General features: G+C 40.5%; 1 protein-coding gene across 2 annotated transcripts in view; it reads right to left on the reverse strand.

The window, feature by feature from the left end:
* Positions 1 to 17,643, reverse strand: part of fer (fer (fps/fes related) tyrosine kinase) — a 416,238-nt gene that overhangs the window by 257,449 nt on the left and 141,146 nt on the right. For both annotated transcript variants that reach the window (XM_041185738.1, XM_041185739.1), the window contains exon 9: positions 14,948 to 15,137. In XM_041185738.1, coding sequence (XP_041041672.1) covers positions 14,948 to 15,137 — 190 coding nt within the window. The remainder of the gene's footprint in view (positions 1 to 14,947; positions 15,138 to 17,643) is intronic.

A 17,643-nucleotide genomic window follows, 5' to 3' on the forward strand; every position in this document is an offset into this window, starting at 1 on the left:
TGGGAATAATGATAATAGCATGAGGGATGAGGTCAGTGTAAAGCAATTAGGACACTGGAATGCATATGTGAAGCCAAGCAGATCAAAGGCAGAATTTTACCATTGGGGCCTGCTTACTGATGCGTAAAATGACGTGTGACAATGTCAAGCGGAACCCCCAACGTCACCGCGCCCCATTTAAATTTTCAGGTGGGCAGGGGCACAGCAAAATCAGCTGTTCGCCCACCGACCTGTCAATGGCCAATTGAGGCCATTGACAAAGTCAATTAAGTAATTAAGGAAATTAAGGTTGGCGGGCAGGCCAGGAGCCCCGGCGGGAATTAGGAAAAAGCATGAAGCCTCTTCCACGGGCAGGATGAGATTTCACGTAGCTTTTAAGAACTTTTAATAAAGTTTTTGTAAAAATTATGGACATGTCCCAACTCATGTGACAGTGTCACACAAGGTGACATATTAGGGAAATTTTATTATTCTATTTTTAGCTTTTTTACATTTAGAGCCGATCTCCCTTGACAATGATATGCCCCACTCCCACTTGATTGTCACCAACACTCCCCAACCAACCACCGATGGCAGGGCCCCCTACCAACCCCTTACCTGGGCCTGCCAGACTGGCCCCATCAAAAAAAAAGGCAACTCACCTTGTCATCTGGCTCCAACACCACTCTTTGTTGGGAACCAGCTGCAATCCCAGATGTTACCATAGAAACATAGAAAGGTTACAGCACACAGCCCAAAGACACCCAGGTGCCCTTTCTAATCCCACCTTCCTGCACCCGGCCCATAGCCCTGCAGTTTACAGCACTTAAGGTACAGATCCAAGTACTTTTAAAAGAGTTTAGAGTTTCTGCCCTAACCACCAACTTGGGCAGCGAATTCCAGACACCCACTACCTTCTGCGTTAAATAGTTCCTCCTCATGCCCCCCCCACACCTTCTGCCACTAATCTTGAATCTATGTCCTCTGGTTCTAGAATTCTCAACCAAGGGAAAGAATTTTATCTTGTCCGCTCTATGTATTCCCCTCATAATTTTGTACACCTCAATCAAGTCACCTCTCAGCCTTCTTTGTTCTAAGGAAAATAACCCCAACCTATCCAATCTCTCCTTGTAGCTACACTTTTCTAACACTGGCAACATTCTTGTAAACCTCCTCTGCACTCTCTCCAGAGCTATTACACCCTTCCTGTAATGTGGTGACCAAAACTGCACATAGTACTCCAGTTGTGGCCTCACCAGTGTTTTATACAATTCCAACATTATTTCCTTACTTTTATATTCTATACCTCTGCCAATGAAGGAGAGCATTCTTAACAATCCTGTCTACTTGAACTGCTGCCTTCAGGAACCTGTGTACTTGTACGCCAAGATCTCTCACTTCATCTACCCCTTTTAGTATATTCCCATTGTGTAATCCCTATAACTGTTTGTCCTCCCTAAATGTATGACCTCTTACTTCTCTATGTTAAAATCCATCTGCCAGTTTACTACCCACTCCACCATCTATATAGTTTCGGAGATTATGGCTACACTATCCACTACTCGGCCAATCTTTCTGTCATCTGCAAATTTCCCAAATGTGCCCCCTACGTTCACATCCAAGAGGTCAATATATAACATAAACAGCAAGGATCCCAACACTGAGCCCTGTGGAACACCACTTGAGACAACTTTCCATTCGCAAGGGCATTACCTTTTGTTTCCTGTTACAAATCCAACCTTTTATCCTGTTTGCCACATTACCCTGAATCCCATGGGCATTTACTTTCCTGTCCAATCTGCCATGTGGGACCTTGTCAAATGCCTTCCTAAAATCCATGTACACAACATCCACTACACTACCTTCATCAACCCTTCTTGTCATTTCCTCAAAGAATTCAATCAAATTTGTGAGGCAAGACCTTCCTTTAACAAATCCATGCTGACCATCCCTGACTAGTCCATGCCTTTCCACATGACAGTTAATCCTATCTCTCAGGATTGATTTTACTAATTTGCTCAACACCGATGTAAGACTAACTGGTCTATAATTGTTTGGCAGTTACTTTGATCCCTTTTTAAACAATGGACCTACGTTTACATTTCTCCTCCAGTACCTCCCTTGTATCTAGTGAAGATTGGAAAATCATCTTCAGAGCATCTGCTATCTCCTCCCTGACTTCCTTCAGCAGCCTCGGAAACAATCCATCTGGCCCTGGTGACTTATCAACTTTCAAGGATTTCAACCCTTCGAGTACTTCCTCTCTCTTTATGACTATCTCCAACATCTCGCAGTGTTCCTCCTGGACCACTATATCTACATCCTCCCTTTCCTTTGTAAGCACATAGACAAAATATTCATTCAAAACCCTTCCCACAACTTCTGCATCTAAACACAAGTTTCCATCTTCATCTCTGATAGGTCCCACTTTTTCCTTAACTAACCTTTTAGCATTAATGTATTGGCAAAACATCTTTGGGTTATCTTTAACTTTACTTGCTAATTTTTTTTCATGTCCTCTCTTTGATTTACTTATTTCCTTTTTTACTTCATCCCTGCACTTCCTATATTTGTCTAGGCTATCTGCAGTGCTTAGTTCTTTATGCCGATCGTACGCTTTCTTTTTCTGTTTGATCTTCCCGTTTTCCTCTAGACAATCAGGGAGGTCTAGATTTAGCAGTACCACTCTTATTTTTGTCGGCGAAATGTCTACTTTATACAATTAGGATCTCGCTTTTAAGGGCTTCCCATTGGTTTTCCACTGTTTTATCCTCCAGCCGTGCTGTCCAGTCCACCTCAGCCAAGTCCCTTTTCATTTCTGGAAAATTTGCCTTCCCCTAGTTCAAGACTTTTACTCCTGCCTTATCTCTGTCCTTTTCCATTGTAATGCTAAATCTAACTGAAATGTGATCACTGTCCCCGATATGGTCGCCAACTGTGACTTCACCCACTTGCCCTTCTTTGTTCCCCAAGACTAGGTCTAGAATTGCATCTCCTCTCGTTGGGTTTTTCACTAATTGGTTGAAAAAAATTTCCTGGACACAGTGCATGAATTATTCTCCCTCAGTGCCCCTAATATTCTTTGAATCCCAGTTGATATTAGGATAGTTGAAATCTCCTACTATTATTGCCCTCTTGCTCTTACAAGCAGAAATTTGCCTACATATTTGTTCTTCTATCTCTCTTTCACTATTTTGGGGTCTGTAGTATACTCCCAGTAGTGTGACTGCCCCATTTTTATTTCTAAGCTCAATCCATAAAGCCTCGTTGGTTGACCCATTTAGTATTTCATCCCTTCTCAGAACTGGAATTGATTATTTAACCATTAGTGCTACCCTCCCCCCCTCCTTTTTTATTTCCTACTCTATCGTGTCTGAAGACTCTATAACCAGGGATATTAAGCTGCCAATTTTGTCCCTCCTTTAGCCAGGTCTCTGTTATATCAATGACATCCTGCTGCCATGTGTCTACCTGTGAACTTAACTCATCTACCTTGTTTATAATACTCCTTGCATTGAAGTATAAACAGTTTAACCCCATCAATTTCACTTGCTGGACATTTTGTAAACTTTGCTTCTACTGTAACTCCATGTCTATCACAACGTCGCTAGCTAATGTTCACCTCCATTTTTCTGATCTGAATCTGGCCTATCTGATCCTACTCCTGGAATCCCATCCCCCTGCCACACTAGTTTAAATACTCCCCAGTAGAACTAGCAAAAGCCCCCTCAAGGACACTGGTCCCAGCGCTGCCTGGGTGCAGCACGTCTGGTTTGTACAGGTCCCACCTTTCCCAGAACCGGTCCCAGCGCTTCAAGAATCTGAATCCCTCCCAGCTACACCATCTCTCCAGCCACGTGTTCATTCGGTCTATCCTCTTATCCCTGCTCTCGCTAGCACGTGGAACTGAGAATAATCCTGAGATTAATACATTTGAGGTCCTGCATTTTAATTTATCTCCTAGCTTCCTGTACTAAGCTTGCAGATCCTCATCACTTAGTTTACCTATGTCGTTGGTACCAATGTGTACCACGACCACTGGCTGTTTACCTTCCCTCCCTAGAATGTCCTGCAGCTGCTCCATGATATCCTGGACCCTGTCACCAGGGAGGCAACATACCATCCTTGATTCACGTTTGCGGCCACAGAAGCATCTGTTTGTGCCCCTAACTATTGAATCCCCTATCACTATAGCCCTGCCAGTTGTCCTCCTCCTGCCCCTCTGAGCAGCAGAGCCACCAATGGTGCCGTGAACTTGGCTGTTGCTGCTTTCCCCTGAGAGGCCATCCTCTCCAAGTATCCAAAGCAGTATATCTGTTAGAGAAGGGGATGACCACAGGGGGCTCCTGCACTACCATCCTGAGTCTTTTACTGTTCCTGATGGTCACCCATTCCCTTTCTGCCTGTGTAATCTTCACCTGCGGTGTGACCACCTCGCTAAACGTGCTCTCCACAACTTGCTCAGCATCGCAGGTGCTCCGCAATGAGTCCACCCGCAGCTCCAGCTCCGAAATCCGGTTAGCTAGAAGCTGCATTTGGACACACCTTCCGCACACATGGTCACCAGGGATGTTGGAAGCGTCCCTCATTTCCCACATCCTGCAGGATGAGCATATCACGGGTCTAAGTTCTCCTGCCATGACGTCCCTCTCGATTAAGCTAGTTACTCCCTTAAAAAAACGCTAGCTCGGGGCCTTATTTATGTTAGCTAGGAACCTTGTTTCTTGACTAATTATACTTGTACAGTACTACTCTATACTTTTTTTTTAGCTTCTAACTCAATATTAAGCAATGAATTACTTTAATAGATTTGAAAACAAATTAACCAGGATTTACTCACCAATCAGCTGTTTTTTTTTAAATCCACTTTCAGAAGAGCGTCCCCCGCAGGTCTGGTGTACTCCTGAAGGTACTGCCTCTCCCTCTCCTTTTTTGTTTGAGGAGGAGTGAGGGATGGAAACACTACAGCAATGTAATGTTTGGGGTATTCCATTCTTCGACAGTGGGTCCTCCTCGATCCCCTTCTGAGTTGCAGACTTCTCCCTGAATGGTTCTCAGTCACTTCTCACTAAGGCCCTCTGTCGGATGCTCTTCCTCCTGTTGAGTGCAAGAGTCCTTGTCCTCAATCCCCTTCTGAGTTGCGGTGACCGTGCTGACTTCTCCCAGAATGCTTCTCAGTCACTTCTCACTTACCACCCTCTGTTGAATCATTCAAGTGTGGATCTCAGATGAGGAGGCTGGCAATACAGAGGCTTTGGAGGTGTAATGAGAGTTGGTAGAGATGGTAGAGCTGAGCAAATTCAACATATATGTGGAAGCAAGCCTGTACACGGGTGGGAAGAGAAGCCATTGTTGCAAAAGTTCTGGCTATGATCAAATAGCTAAAACTGGGGCCAAGAGAGGGAAATCTCAGAGCTGGATGGCACTCAAAATGAATTAAAGTGTGTTTTGGTGGGACCATGTCAAAAGTTTCAGGAAGATTAAGGCCAGATATGCACCTCAGTCAAAATCACAGGGGATGACATTGCAACTTGGCTTGAAGCTGTTTCAGTGTTGTGGCAGTGGCAGAATCCTGACTGGAGAGATTCAAAAATGGACTTGCAGGAAGGTTGGGCAATGGAGGCAACAGCTTGTTCAGAAGAAAGGGACATAGGAGATAGAGCGCTAATTTGCAAGGACAGAGGGATTCAGATTGGTTTTCCAGGAGTTTCAAATGTGGAAGGGACAGTATCTGATGATAGTGAACTTTATAAACCTCTTCAGCTAGCATGGGGGCCAGGAAAGGAAGTTGGGTGGTTAGCAGTTTAGTGGGAGTGGGGGGAAGAGAGTACAAAATTCAGAAAGATATTCTAAATCTATATAAAACACCAGTTCACCCCCCACCTAGCGTACTACATTAAATTCTGGGCATCACACTTCAAGAAGGATGTCAAGATTTTGGAGAGGCTATTGAGATTTACTCAAATGGTTCCAGGGATGAGGGATCATAGCTGCAGAAGTTGGGGTTATTCTCCTTAGATCAGAAAAAGCCAAGAGGAGATCTGATAGATGTATTTATAAGCATGAAGGGCTTCCATAGAGAAAATAAAGGAAAACTGTTTCTAGTAAGTGAAGGGTCAAGAACCAGAGGACACAAATGTAAGGTGATTGACATAGGAAGGGAGACATGGGGAAAAACTTCTTGTTTGCAATGAATGGTTGGAACGCTCTGCATGACAAAGTGATGGAAACAGGTTCAATAGAAATTTTCAAAAGGCAATTGGATAAGTATTTGGAAGGAGAAAAAAATTCCAGGGATATGGGAAAGAGTGGGGCTAAAAGAGCCTGCCCAGATTTGATGGGTCAAATGGCCCCCTTCTGTGCTATATTATTCTATCCACATTTTAAATTCCATGGTGTATGGCTCTCTGTGTGGAAGGGCGTTTATTGATGCCAAATTACAATGGTTAATTCATACAAATGACAGATGGACTGCCATTCACCATCCTCTGAGTCAGAGGATATGAAATGAAAGATTTAGCTGTTCAAATGATTTCCAGGAAGACTTATGAACAGAACATGAAATGAATATCATGCAGTGTACTTTGACAAGCTGATTGTTCAATCATTGCAATTTATTATATATGTAAAGTTTAACATATCATACTCAATTGTCATAAAATTGGTATTACGTGAAAAGAATAGAAATCGCAGGAAAAAAACAACTGTTGAACTTATTAATTCAATAATTTAAAATTTTTACATAATGTGATTAGTGGGCCTGGAAACAGGAGAAGCACCAAGGCCCATGACTTCTCTCCCTGGCCCTGCCTTTGTGTAAAATTCCAGCCCATATTCTACCTTCCAACACAGCACATTCCTCAAAAACGTGAATCAGTGCTTGACTAATACCTGCTCCTGCCTTGCTGCAGTTAGTCACACCCTGGAGATTGCTACAGTGGCTCTTCTGGACAAGAACAACTGCTTTAATGAAAAAACTGCTTTTACGTCAAATGGTCACATATTGTCCAATGAATGTAATGGCAACCAGGCAGGCCAGTAAATATTCTTAATTCCTTGAGTTTAACACAAGGTTTAACCAAATTTCTTTGTCAAAATTCGCAAATGGCCATGAAGATCAGAAGTGTGTTGCTGCCATCTGTTAATACAACTGCAGCAGTAGTAATAGTATCATAAAGCACGGCATATAAATCGACCCAGCATACATGAAACAACTTAATTCCAGCCCCAAAAATCATGTTTCTGTATATATACAACATATAAGTTGACTCCTCTTTTCAGCCACGATATGCTATACTCATAGTGGTCGGCCTCAATTTTTCAGGTCACAAATGCATGTTTTACTTATTGATACTTTATACAGTTAAGTCCTTATTTAAAGTTATAATTGCATTCCTGAAAAGTGCAACTTTAGGTGAACCATCCTTAAGCAAATCAAATTTTCCCAATAAAACCAATATAAAAGCAGCTCCGAAGAAGAATCAAATTGAACTTGAAATGTCAATTCTGTTTCTCTCTCCACAGATGCTGTCAGACCTGCTGAGTTTTTCCAGCATTTTCTGTTTTTATTATAAAAACTGTAGTTCGGTCCTGTAGAACATTTGTCACCAGAAAGGAAAATTAAAACATCACACCCTGTAAGTTGAAATACTTTACATTTCTCAATTCCTATGTTGGTAAATAAAATAACTTTTAAAACAAAATTTAAAAATAAAAGAAATATGCTAACTTTACACTCTCCTACTCACCGCACATCCCATTCCCTGACCCTCCCAATCATTGTGGACTATTCCTCTCCCTGCAGGAGTAAACCGCAAGCCAGAGGGTCGGCAGCGAGAGGGTGGAGCAGGGAGCGGCAGAGGTTGCGAATTAGAGAGTCAGCAGCAAGAAGGAGAGTCAGGGAGTGGCAGAGGCCACGAACCAGAGGGTCGGCAGCGAGAGGGAGAGCCAGGGAGCAGCAGAGGTCACTCCAAAATAGCACCAATCTAGTCACTCGGGCCTTAAATCCGGTGTGAAAGGACTTGTAAACAAAATTTGCGACGCTCAATGGGAATACCGGCACCATTAGTCAACCAACGTTAAGGCTAAATGACTTAAAACGAGGCGGCTTAAAATGAGGACTTACTGCAGCTGGGCACAATGGGTCAGGCAGGCAAGACAGGCTGTGTGGCGAAGATTCATGGGAATTTCAGACACTCCCATTGTTTGCTTAGATGCCAACAACATTTTGAAATAGTGGCCATCAACACCCATACCAGCGGTTCTTTTATACTTGACATACAACACCCATTTTTGGAGGGATTTTAAGGCTTCAAAGGTCAACTTCTATACTGACATCTACAATGGTGATCTGCTTAATGTCAGGTTCTCTGCTTATTTCTCCACGCCTCACAGTCTTGTACTTTCCTCTTCAGTTGTTCATCAGATGCTCCTATTTTCAATTTCAATGAGCAATATGATGAGGGAAAAGGATAAACGAAATGGTTTCCTGTTGCCTTCCTCATGTACCTAAAGGAAATACAAGTATTCTTTCCAAAGGATCCTCTGCCTGTAAACTGCCACTATCTTTTGAGATGCTCTCTCTTTTGCTATCATCACTGAAAATTCACTGATTCCGCCACTAACTATGGCTCGTAGCCAGTGGCCTGAGCATGGGACCTTCACCTGGGCCTGAGACAAATCACAAAACCCAGCGGCCTAAAATGACCCTGCTACCCTAATGACTGCAGCAGCGCTTAAAACTAAAGTTCAAATTTCTAAAAAAATGGTCCATGCCAGTGCTTAGTAAGATTTCTTTAACCTACAGTGCCAGGCCACTCAGCATTTTGCTTTGATGAACCAAATAAATGTTACCCTTTCACTAATGCTTCATATTATGTTCTCCAATTTTCCATATAGAATAAATTCTTCCATTCCCCTTGATTCTAAACTTATTTCATATGACAACATAATTATTTGAGGAATGCTAGAGTACAGAGACACTCAATGATGTTAAGTGTAATAACACTTGCAGTGCAAATGTGATGTTATCATATGTCACATAACCTAATGTCCAGGAATACATTCATACATACAGGAATATCATTGACAGGCCTAGTTTGAAGTGATACAAAGAAAAATCTTCTGTAGTATCTCTTGTACACCATCCTGGACTTTCAGCTACCATGTTCACTCATTGTCCTTTAAGCTTTGGCAGAAGCTGTTTATGGGTCTGAAGCTTTTGAAAAGCCATTTTAATTTTTGTTCATCCATTGAGAGACTGTTAACTGTCATTATTCTTTTAGGTTTCAATTAAGTATAATTTTTCTCTTCAATCGCTTGTGTTATCCCCAGATCTGTTCCAGTTGCACCCTGAAACCGGAAGAACTGTGCAAATAAGCTTGGAGTTTGAAGCACTCGAGATTTTGGTGTGATTTAATGCCATGCACAATATACTAGAACGGACTTTAAAGACAAAAGTGAAAATTGCCCTCAGTAATTTGAAACAGGATGGATCTCAATTCATTACAAGCAGGAAGCCAGAAGCATCATTTTCTGACAATGCTACATTTACAGGGAAGCAAGGTGAGTTTTTAAACAGGGATCATCAATTGCACTTTATAAGTAGGACCATATTAGGACAAGCAGGTCCAAGGCCATTTTCTGAAGAGCAGGAATGTTAACAATAGTAACTTGCATTCATATGGCATTTTGGGATATTTTTGCTTGATAAAGGCAATATATAAATTCAAGTTGATTGGTAGTTGAAATCAACAACGACCCAAGTGCAACTTGTTACTGATCAGTAACTCATCAGGCTCAATAATCCAAATCCTGAAACTTCTTGAAAAGTAGAGGAATGAAATAAAAATTTCAGGAACATATATATATTTTTTAAATATAAAGTGTACTCCTTGGAAACAAATCTTGCAGCTGCTGTTGAGTAAAAATCTGTCCTTTTTGGCTTCAAGACCAAGCACCCAAGTAATTTAAAATACTGATGCTGAATTGAGTTCAAATTCTAGTAAAGTGATGCTTCACACAGATGACGATCTATGTAGAATGACAGCAATGCAGGTATACCTTTTTATTCCTTTACCAGGAGCAGAGCTGTAATACAAAACTGGCCACTGAGCTCCCCATCAGCAATTTTTGTTTGAACACTGACACTTGGCCAGTGCAGCTTTGAACCGAACCAGAGATACATTCCGATCCCTTGTTCCCCAACTCCATTTTCCTGTCAATGTGTAACATAAGGAAAGAAGTGACGTCTCACAACCACAGTACTGGGCATTTCAATATCAGGGAGGCAGAGGTGCCATTGACCATTTTTCAAGGCAGAATCAATCAATACATTTTACTAACTGAATTAGGGAATAAATTATAGGGTTATCCTGTAATCATTAATTTAGAAGTTGTTCATACACAGCCGGTTGCAGTCGGGTTTGAGATTGCATATACGGCTGATACCCTGCGACTCTGTCATACCTGAACATACTTTGCAAATTATGAATTAATTGGTGCAATTAATATTAACCTAGCATTTTTAAGAAAATTGATATTTACTCTTCATAAATGTTTGGTACTTGATCTATAGGATCGTATCTCCAATATTTGATGCAATTGTTCACGGCAATCAACTGATGATTGCAACAATATTCATTTTTTAAAAATGCTTTGGTCCTAATTTGCTGATTGGTCATGAGTATATGATGAGCAGAAATGAGTCTACTTGTGGCAATAATACTCCTTGTAAGTTAGATTTGATGCACAAAATTAAAGTGACTGAAATGGACTGCTCATTTAAGCAGAAAAGTATGGAGAAAAGACGTATTAATCATTAATGCCCCTTAGTTAAAAATAACAAAAATAACAATTTCAGTCCTATCATGCAATAAAAATCCTAACTGGACACAACATTCCATGATATTGTGCGTGTAGATGGCACTGTGATGTTGATGTTACATGACACATTCAGCAAAATGGCAATGAACTAACATTACATGATAACCCTGCTGTACTCAGTCCAGTCACAGCCTGCATCTCGATCTCAATTAATAAATGTTGTGACAACATCATACATAATTAAAATGGCGAAATGGCATTGGTGCTTCTAAATTCCTTACTACAAGAGCCAGAAATGCAATTTGCAATGCGCTTCCTCTAATCAGTGCAGAAATATTGACTGTGTTATTCTTTCATAACCGAGTAAATTAGTCAGTCAACTTCTAGGAGTCAAAACCTTGCCAAGTGTTTCAGTAGAAAAATCAGTCAGAACCCAACTAACTTAAAAGAAAAGTGTGGCCTTGCCTAAATGTACACAATTCCACTCCAGCCCATCCTGTTCAGAGTGCCTTTACTCCGAATGTAGGCCATTACTCCTCCTACCAGCCCATTTGCCCCTCACATCTATTTCTTCCATGCTCTGCCTGTCCATTCTTCAGTCAAACCCTTCAGTTCTTCCACATGACACACCTTTTCCTCAAAGTACAATTCAATTTTGAATTACACAAATTTACTAACATGGAGTGTCAACTGCTACTTCATTGCACATTCCACTAGTGCATCAATATTTATTCTTTCATGGGATGTGGGTGTCATTGGCAAGGCCAGCATTTGTTGCCTATCCCTAATTGCTTTTGAATTGAGTAGCTTGCTAAGCCACTGCAGAGGGAAGTTAAGAGTCAACCACAGTGCTCTGGGTCTGGAGTCACATGTAGGCCAGAGCAGGCAAGGTGGCAGAGTTCCTCCCCTACAAGACACCTAATACAGTGAAGCAAATCAAGAGCTGAGTATAGGGCAAGTAGAAGTGGGAGTTAATCTTGCAGACAAGATGGGTATTTACAACAATCAATGATAGCTGTGTCATTGTCAATCCCAGGTTAATGGTGATAAGTCCCCCATTATTGAGACTAGCTTTATGTTCCAGGTTTAATAATAGAGTTCAAACTTCACCAGCTGCCATGGTGTGATTAGCATTAGCTTGGGTCTCTGGACTACTAGTCTAGTGACATGATCACTGTGGCACAAGATACACCTTTATTTTGTCCTCAGAATTACTCACTATGGCCTCCGACATCTGAAAGATTAACTCCCACTTCTTCTTGCCCTATACTCAGCTCTTGATTTGTTTCACTGTATTTGGTGGCATCAGAGATCCATGAAGCCGAGAGTATGAGCAGCTTTTTGCTTGAGGTATTTATGCTTGGATTGCCACAGTCACAGGAAGCCAATAGGTGAATTGCAATATAGACTAATTAAACAGCATCCCTTGGCAATGAGAGAGTGTTTCCATTTTAATTAGTTAAAAAGCACTGATACACACACACTCACACACGCGAGCAAACCCCCAACCACCACCCTCTCTTATTCCATTCTTCTTTGTTCTCACTCATCCCTCAAGCATTCATGCCAGAGTCCAATCTTTCCAAATTTAATGTAAATTCCAATGTCCTCAAGCCCCACTCCAGCATCTTGTAACCTTCTATTCCATAAGATTGTTAACTCTGCTGTCTCTTCCCCTCTGGTTTATCATCCATTATCCCTTTATTTTTGCCTTTATGATTTTTTTAGGATCGTAATAGCAATTGGAGCTCTGCATTCTGAGCAGAAATTTTCTTATCACTCACAAATAGGGAGATTAATCAACTACGGTGCTAGTTAACTAAAAAATAGTGGAGAACAGTGAAGGATTTGTATCCTAAGATAAAAGCAAAAAACTGCAGATGCTGGAAATCCTTAACAACAATAAAAATACCTAGAAAAACTCAGCAGGTCTGGCAGCATCTGCGGAGAGGAACACAGTTAACATTTCAAGTCCGTATGACTCTTCAACAGAACTGTTGCACGGACTCGAAACATTAACCATGTTCCTCTCTGCAGATGCTGCCAGACCTGCTGAGTTTTTCCAGGTATTTTTATTTTTGTTAAGGATTTGTATCTGTTGAGGTTCAATAGAACTTAATATCAACTGAAGTACTTGGTGCAATCTTTATGCTTAAATTAGAGATCTCAATTAGTCTACATTTTCTCTGCACAAAACTGTAAATAATCTCTTTTATTCACTGTGTTCTATGAATTTTATTCAGAACGGTTTTACTGCTAGAAAGTCATTCAGCCTATCGAAGTATAATTACCACTTTACCGTCCCTCAGTTTATCCCAAGCTACTGTAGGATTTACTACAGTTTTAATCCCCCTTCCATGACTAGGAGACTTAAACATTACAAAACTTCAGTGTGTTCCAAAATTGTATCCTTTTTCAATGACTGAAACAGATGTTACAGTACCTGGCTGCTGCCACTAGAGCCTCTCAGTGAGCTACACAAGTACTGCAAGAATGGAAAATCATCCTGCAGCATTTCAGTTCAAAAAAATTCCAAGATCAACCTTTACAATTACCCAATAGTTTCCAAAGTATTATAGTTCCACAGATAACTATATTTTATTTTACTTATTTACAACTTTAACTTTAATTGATGTGCTAGGTTGCTACTCTAAGTTCTTGAATAAGACATGAAAAAACCTTATCTTGGAATATCCTTTTATTCACCATGTCCTACTAATGATTTTAGAATAATGAATACCTATCAGTGATTACAAAGACAGTAATCAGTTGCTGTTCTGGGAGGTCTTGAATAAAATCATTATGAAACCTTATCTTGGAGTATCCTTTGAATCAACATGTTCTATGAGAATAATAAATACCTCTGAATCTATGTAACCGTAAATCATGAGCACACATTCAAACCAATTATAACCATTATTAAGAAACCTCAAAATCTCTCACACTTAAAATGAGTGACAAATTGAGAGTGAATGTACATGGACACATGTATGTTTTTTCCATTATCTCTTCTGTTTGCATTGTTTTAAATTTGGTTATTTGTATTAACTTAAATTCAGATGAAGAGTCCAAACCTGGAATGTGAGCAGTATGTTCTTTTCACAGAGGCTGCCTAACCTGCTGAATGTTTCCAGTTTCAGTTTTTGTTTCAGTTTCCTGCTTTTGGATTAATTTTATACAACATTTGAAGATGTGCTTCAGAATAAGAATGTTGTCAAGAGAATATAGGTACACATTGCAGTCAAATTTTGGAAAGAGTTTGTTGCAACTGAGATGAGGTTCAAATTTAGAGTGCGCAAAGTAAATTCTGTTGCCAAACAGGGAAATGAAATTGATGCAGTAGATGGGAGGGAGGCTTTCAATACACAAAATAAGGGAGAAGTCAAACGGGGGCGGTGATACAGAGCAGATGGTCAAATTGTTCTCACAAACATTGCTGCTGACAGTTCAAGAGTAGTTTGGCAGTGGCCTGGGAACAAGTTGCCCTTCTGCCTACTTCTTGGCAATGTTGGTGCAAAGCTTAAGGAAAGCAGAAGGGAATTAAAAAGTATCAAACTGAAGCCACAACAATTGACATACTTGGCTGACAAATTGTAAGTCATTATTCATTGTATGTGACCGAAATAAAGTACATCAACAATTACAATGTTCTTTCACAAATATCTGGATTTGCTGTTAAAATGTCGAAGGCATGTAAAATGAAGTGTGTACTCCATTAACATTTTGCATAAAATTTCAGAATATAATCATAATTTAATGCACATCAAATTTTGCCATTTACGCAATAAGTATCACAGCCCTTTGAAAGCCAATTTCCAATTAAAACAGCTTTTCATTTCCCCTTGGAAACATTTATTTTTCAAGTAATAATCTGATGGATCAGTTAATCGCATTTACACTGCCTTTCTAACTTGGAGGGATCAACTTCCTTGTCTAATACAGATTTATTGAAATTTATTGGTCCTCAAGAACATTTGATAGACCTAGCAAACACATTGAAGCTATCTTATTAGTCAAAGACAGTACACTTTAAGAGTCTGTGATGAGTAGTATTCAGTTAGAATTTTATTTCATATTTTTTGCTCCAATCACTAAATTTGAATGAATACCACTGTAAGACAATGTATATTGTATATAGACCTACCATTGAAGTAATAGATCTTGCATCATCTTCATAGGCTAGTACTGGAGGTGGTTCCTTCCCATCATTCTCTTTGACCTTTAGGTCCAACAGATCTTTCTGTGCAGAGAGTTTAGCCTCAGTACACTTCATCTGCTGCACACTCTGCCTCAGTTCCTCCAGTGCCTGCTTCTGACTCAGCAATAACACAATGCTGGTGGAAAGAAATTTTGAACAGAAGCATTATATTTTCAGCACCTTCAATGTAAAAATACTACAAACCAAGTAAAACAAATCTGCACAAATTGTTTAAAGTACAGATGTCACTGCTAAAGCCCAAGGAAAGTCATAAAGGCACTGTGGGACTTTCTGTTACATAGAGACACGAGCACAACTGGGGCTATTCTCCTTACAAAGAGAAAAAAAGGGGCGAACTAATAGTGTGTTCAAAATCATAAAGGAACTTGATCATGTAAATGAGGAGGAATTGTTTCCAGTGGCAGAAGGATCAGTGACCAGAGTACACAGATTTTAGGTAATTGGCAAAAGAACCAGAGGCGACATGAGATTTTGTTTTGACACATCACTAGCTATGATGGTTTGGAGTGCACTGCATGACAATGAATCTGCATCTATCACTCTTTCAAAACTGAACTGGATAAATACTTAAGGGAGAGAAAATTGCAGAGCTTTGAGGAAGGGGTAAGGGAATGGGATTATTTGGATAACCCTTTCAAAGAGCTGCCACAGGTACAATGAGCTGATTGGTCTCCTTCTGTGCTGTATGATTATACTTTGTTGCAAGTTTGGGGTTTCAGGGAAAGTCAAATATAAGCTGCCTTTCAGCATGAAGGGAGAGAACAGAATTCTGCTTAGTCAGGAGTCAACATCAATTTAGCACAAGGCCAACTGCTCAAAAACAAGAGTAGAAAAATAAGCTGAAACAGCAGCATGATGTATGGATTAGCATCTGTGATTCTCCATTATTCACCTTTCCTATGATAGCCAGGAAGTCTGAGGGAGACCCTAGTTAGAAATCCTGGGAACTGGTCATTTGTCTAGCCTCTTATTTGGGAACTAGATAGAATGAAAAATTAACAGGAAATTGTTTTTGCTATTCCATTTCATCCACGATTCAAAATAGCTGTTAAAAATGATCTGGGAAGGAAAGGAAGTTGGAAACAAAGAAACAGAAAGGTGTAAAGAAAGAGTGAACAAAACAAACAAAGAATGAGCAAGCAAAAGAAAAGATGAAAAGTAGGAAGAAAGGATATGTATTTATACAGTTACTTTCACATCCTCAGCATATCGATATGTGCTTTACAGCAAATAAATCATTTCCAAAATGTAATCACTGTTGCAGCAGAAAGTGCAGCCAATTTGCGCTTACAAAATTCCAGATAGAGCAATGAGGTAATGACGAATTGTTGGCTGGGACACCAGGAGAATTTCCTGCTCTTCTTTGAGTAGTGGCATGTGATCTATATGTCCACCCTAACGGGTACACATGACCTCAGTGTAGTATCATCTGACTGTACTGCACTGCACTTACGTTTCTGCCTATAATATGTGTTCATATCTCTGGAGTGGGGGCCAAAACCCACAACTTTCTGACTCAGAAGCAAGAGTGCCACTGCTGACCTAAGGTCAACATCTAAAAGGTCATAATTAAGTTTTCTGATGGCAATTATCAGAAACTATGCATAAAAATAACCAAACATGGATGAGCATTGGAGTGCTGCTTTGGGGTGCATTAGAGTGCTTCGGTTGGACCCAGCAGGGCCAGGACCAATATCCTCGCAGGAGTCTTCGCCAGTACTGTGGGGGTGAGTTTAAACTAGATTGGCAGGGGGGTGGGAACCTAAGGAGGGAGGCACAAGAGAGGGAAACAAAGATAGAAATGAAAGACAGAATGGTAGAAAGCAAAACTGGAAGGCAGAGGAAACAAGGGCTAGCAGCAAATAGGGCCACAATACAAAAAAGATGTGTAAAAGTGTTCAAAAGGCAAGTCCAAAGGCACTGTATCTGAATGCACAGAGCATTCGCAATAAGGTCGATGAATTAACAGCGCAAATAGATGTAAACGGGTATGATATGATTGCGATTATAGAGACATGACTGCAGGGTGACCCAGTCTGGGAACTGAATATCCAAGGGTACTCGATATTTAGGACAGACAGGCAAAAAGGAAAAGGAGATGGCATGGCAGTGTTTGTTAAGGATGAAATCAGTGTGATAATGAGAGAGGATATTAGCTCAGAAAATCTAGTTGTAGAATCTGTAGAATCTGCCTGGGTGGAGCTAAGAAGCAACAAAAGGCGGAAAACATGAGTGGGAATTTTCTATAGTCATTTCAAACAGTAGTGATAAGGTAGGGGACTGCATTAAACAGGAAATTAGAAACGCATGTAACAAAGGGTACTGCAGTAACCATGTGTAACTTTAATCTACATATAGATTGGACAAACCAAATTAGCAATAATACTGTGGCGAATGAATTCCTGGAGTATGCAGGAGGTGGTTTTCTGGACCAGTACATCGAGGAACTGTCTTGGGAACAGGCAGTCCTAGGTTTGGTATTGTGCAATAAGAAGGGTTTAATTAATAACCTTGTTGTGCGAGTTCCTTTAGGGAACAGTGACCATAACATGATAGAATTCTTCATTAGGATGGAAAGTAAAGCAGTCCAATCTGAAACTAGGGTCCTAAATCTTAAAGGA

This window comes from Carcharodon carcharias, chromosome 4 (genome assembly GCF_017639515.1).
Source record: "Carcharodon carcharias isolate sCarCar2 chromosome 4, sCarCar2.pri, whole genome shotgun sequence".
Taxonomy (NCBI): Eukaryota; Metazoa; Chordata; class Chondrichthyes; order Lamniformes; family Lamnidae; genus Carcharodon; species Carcharodon carcharias.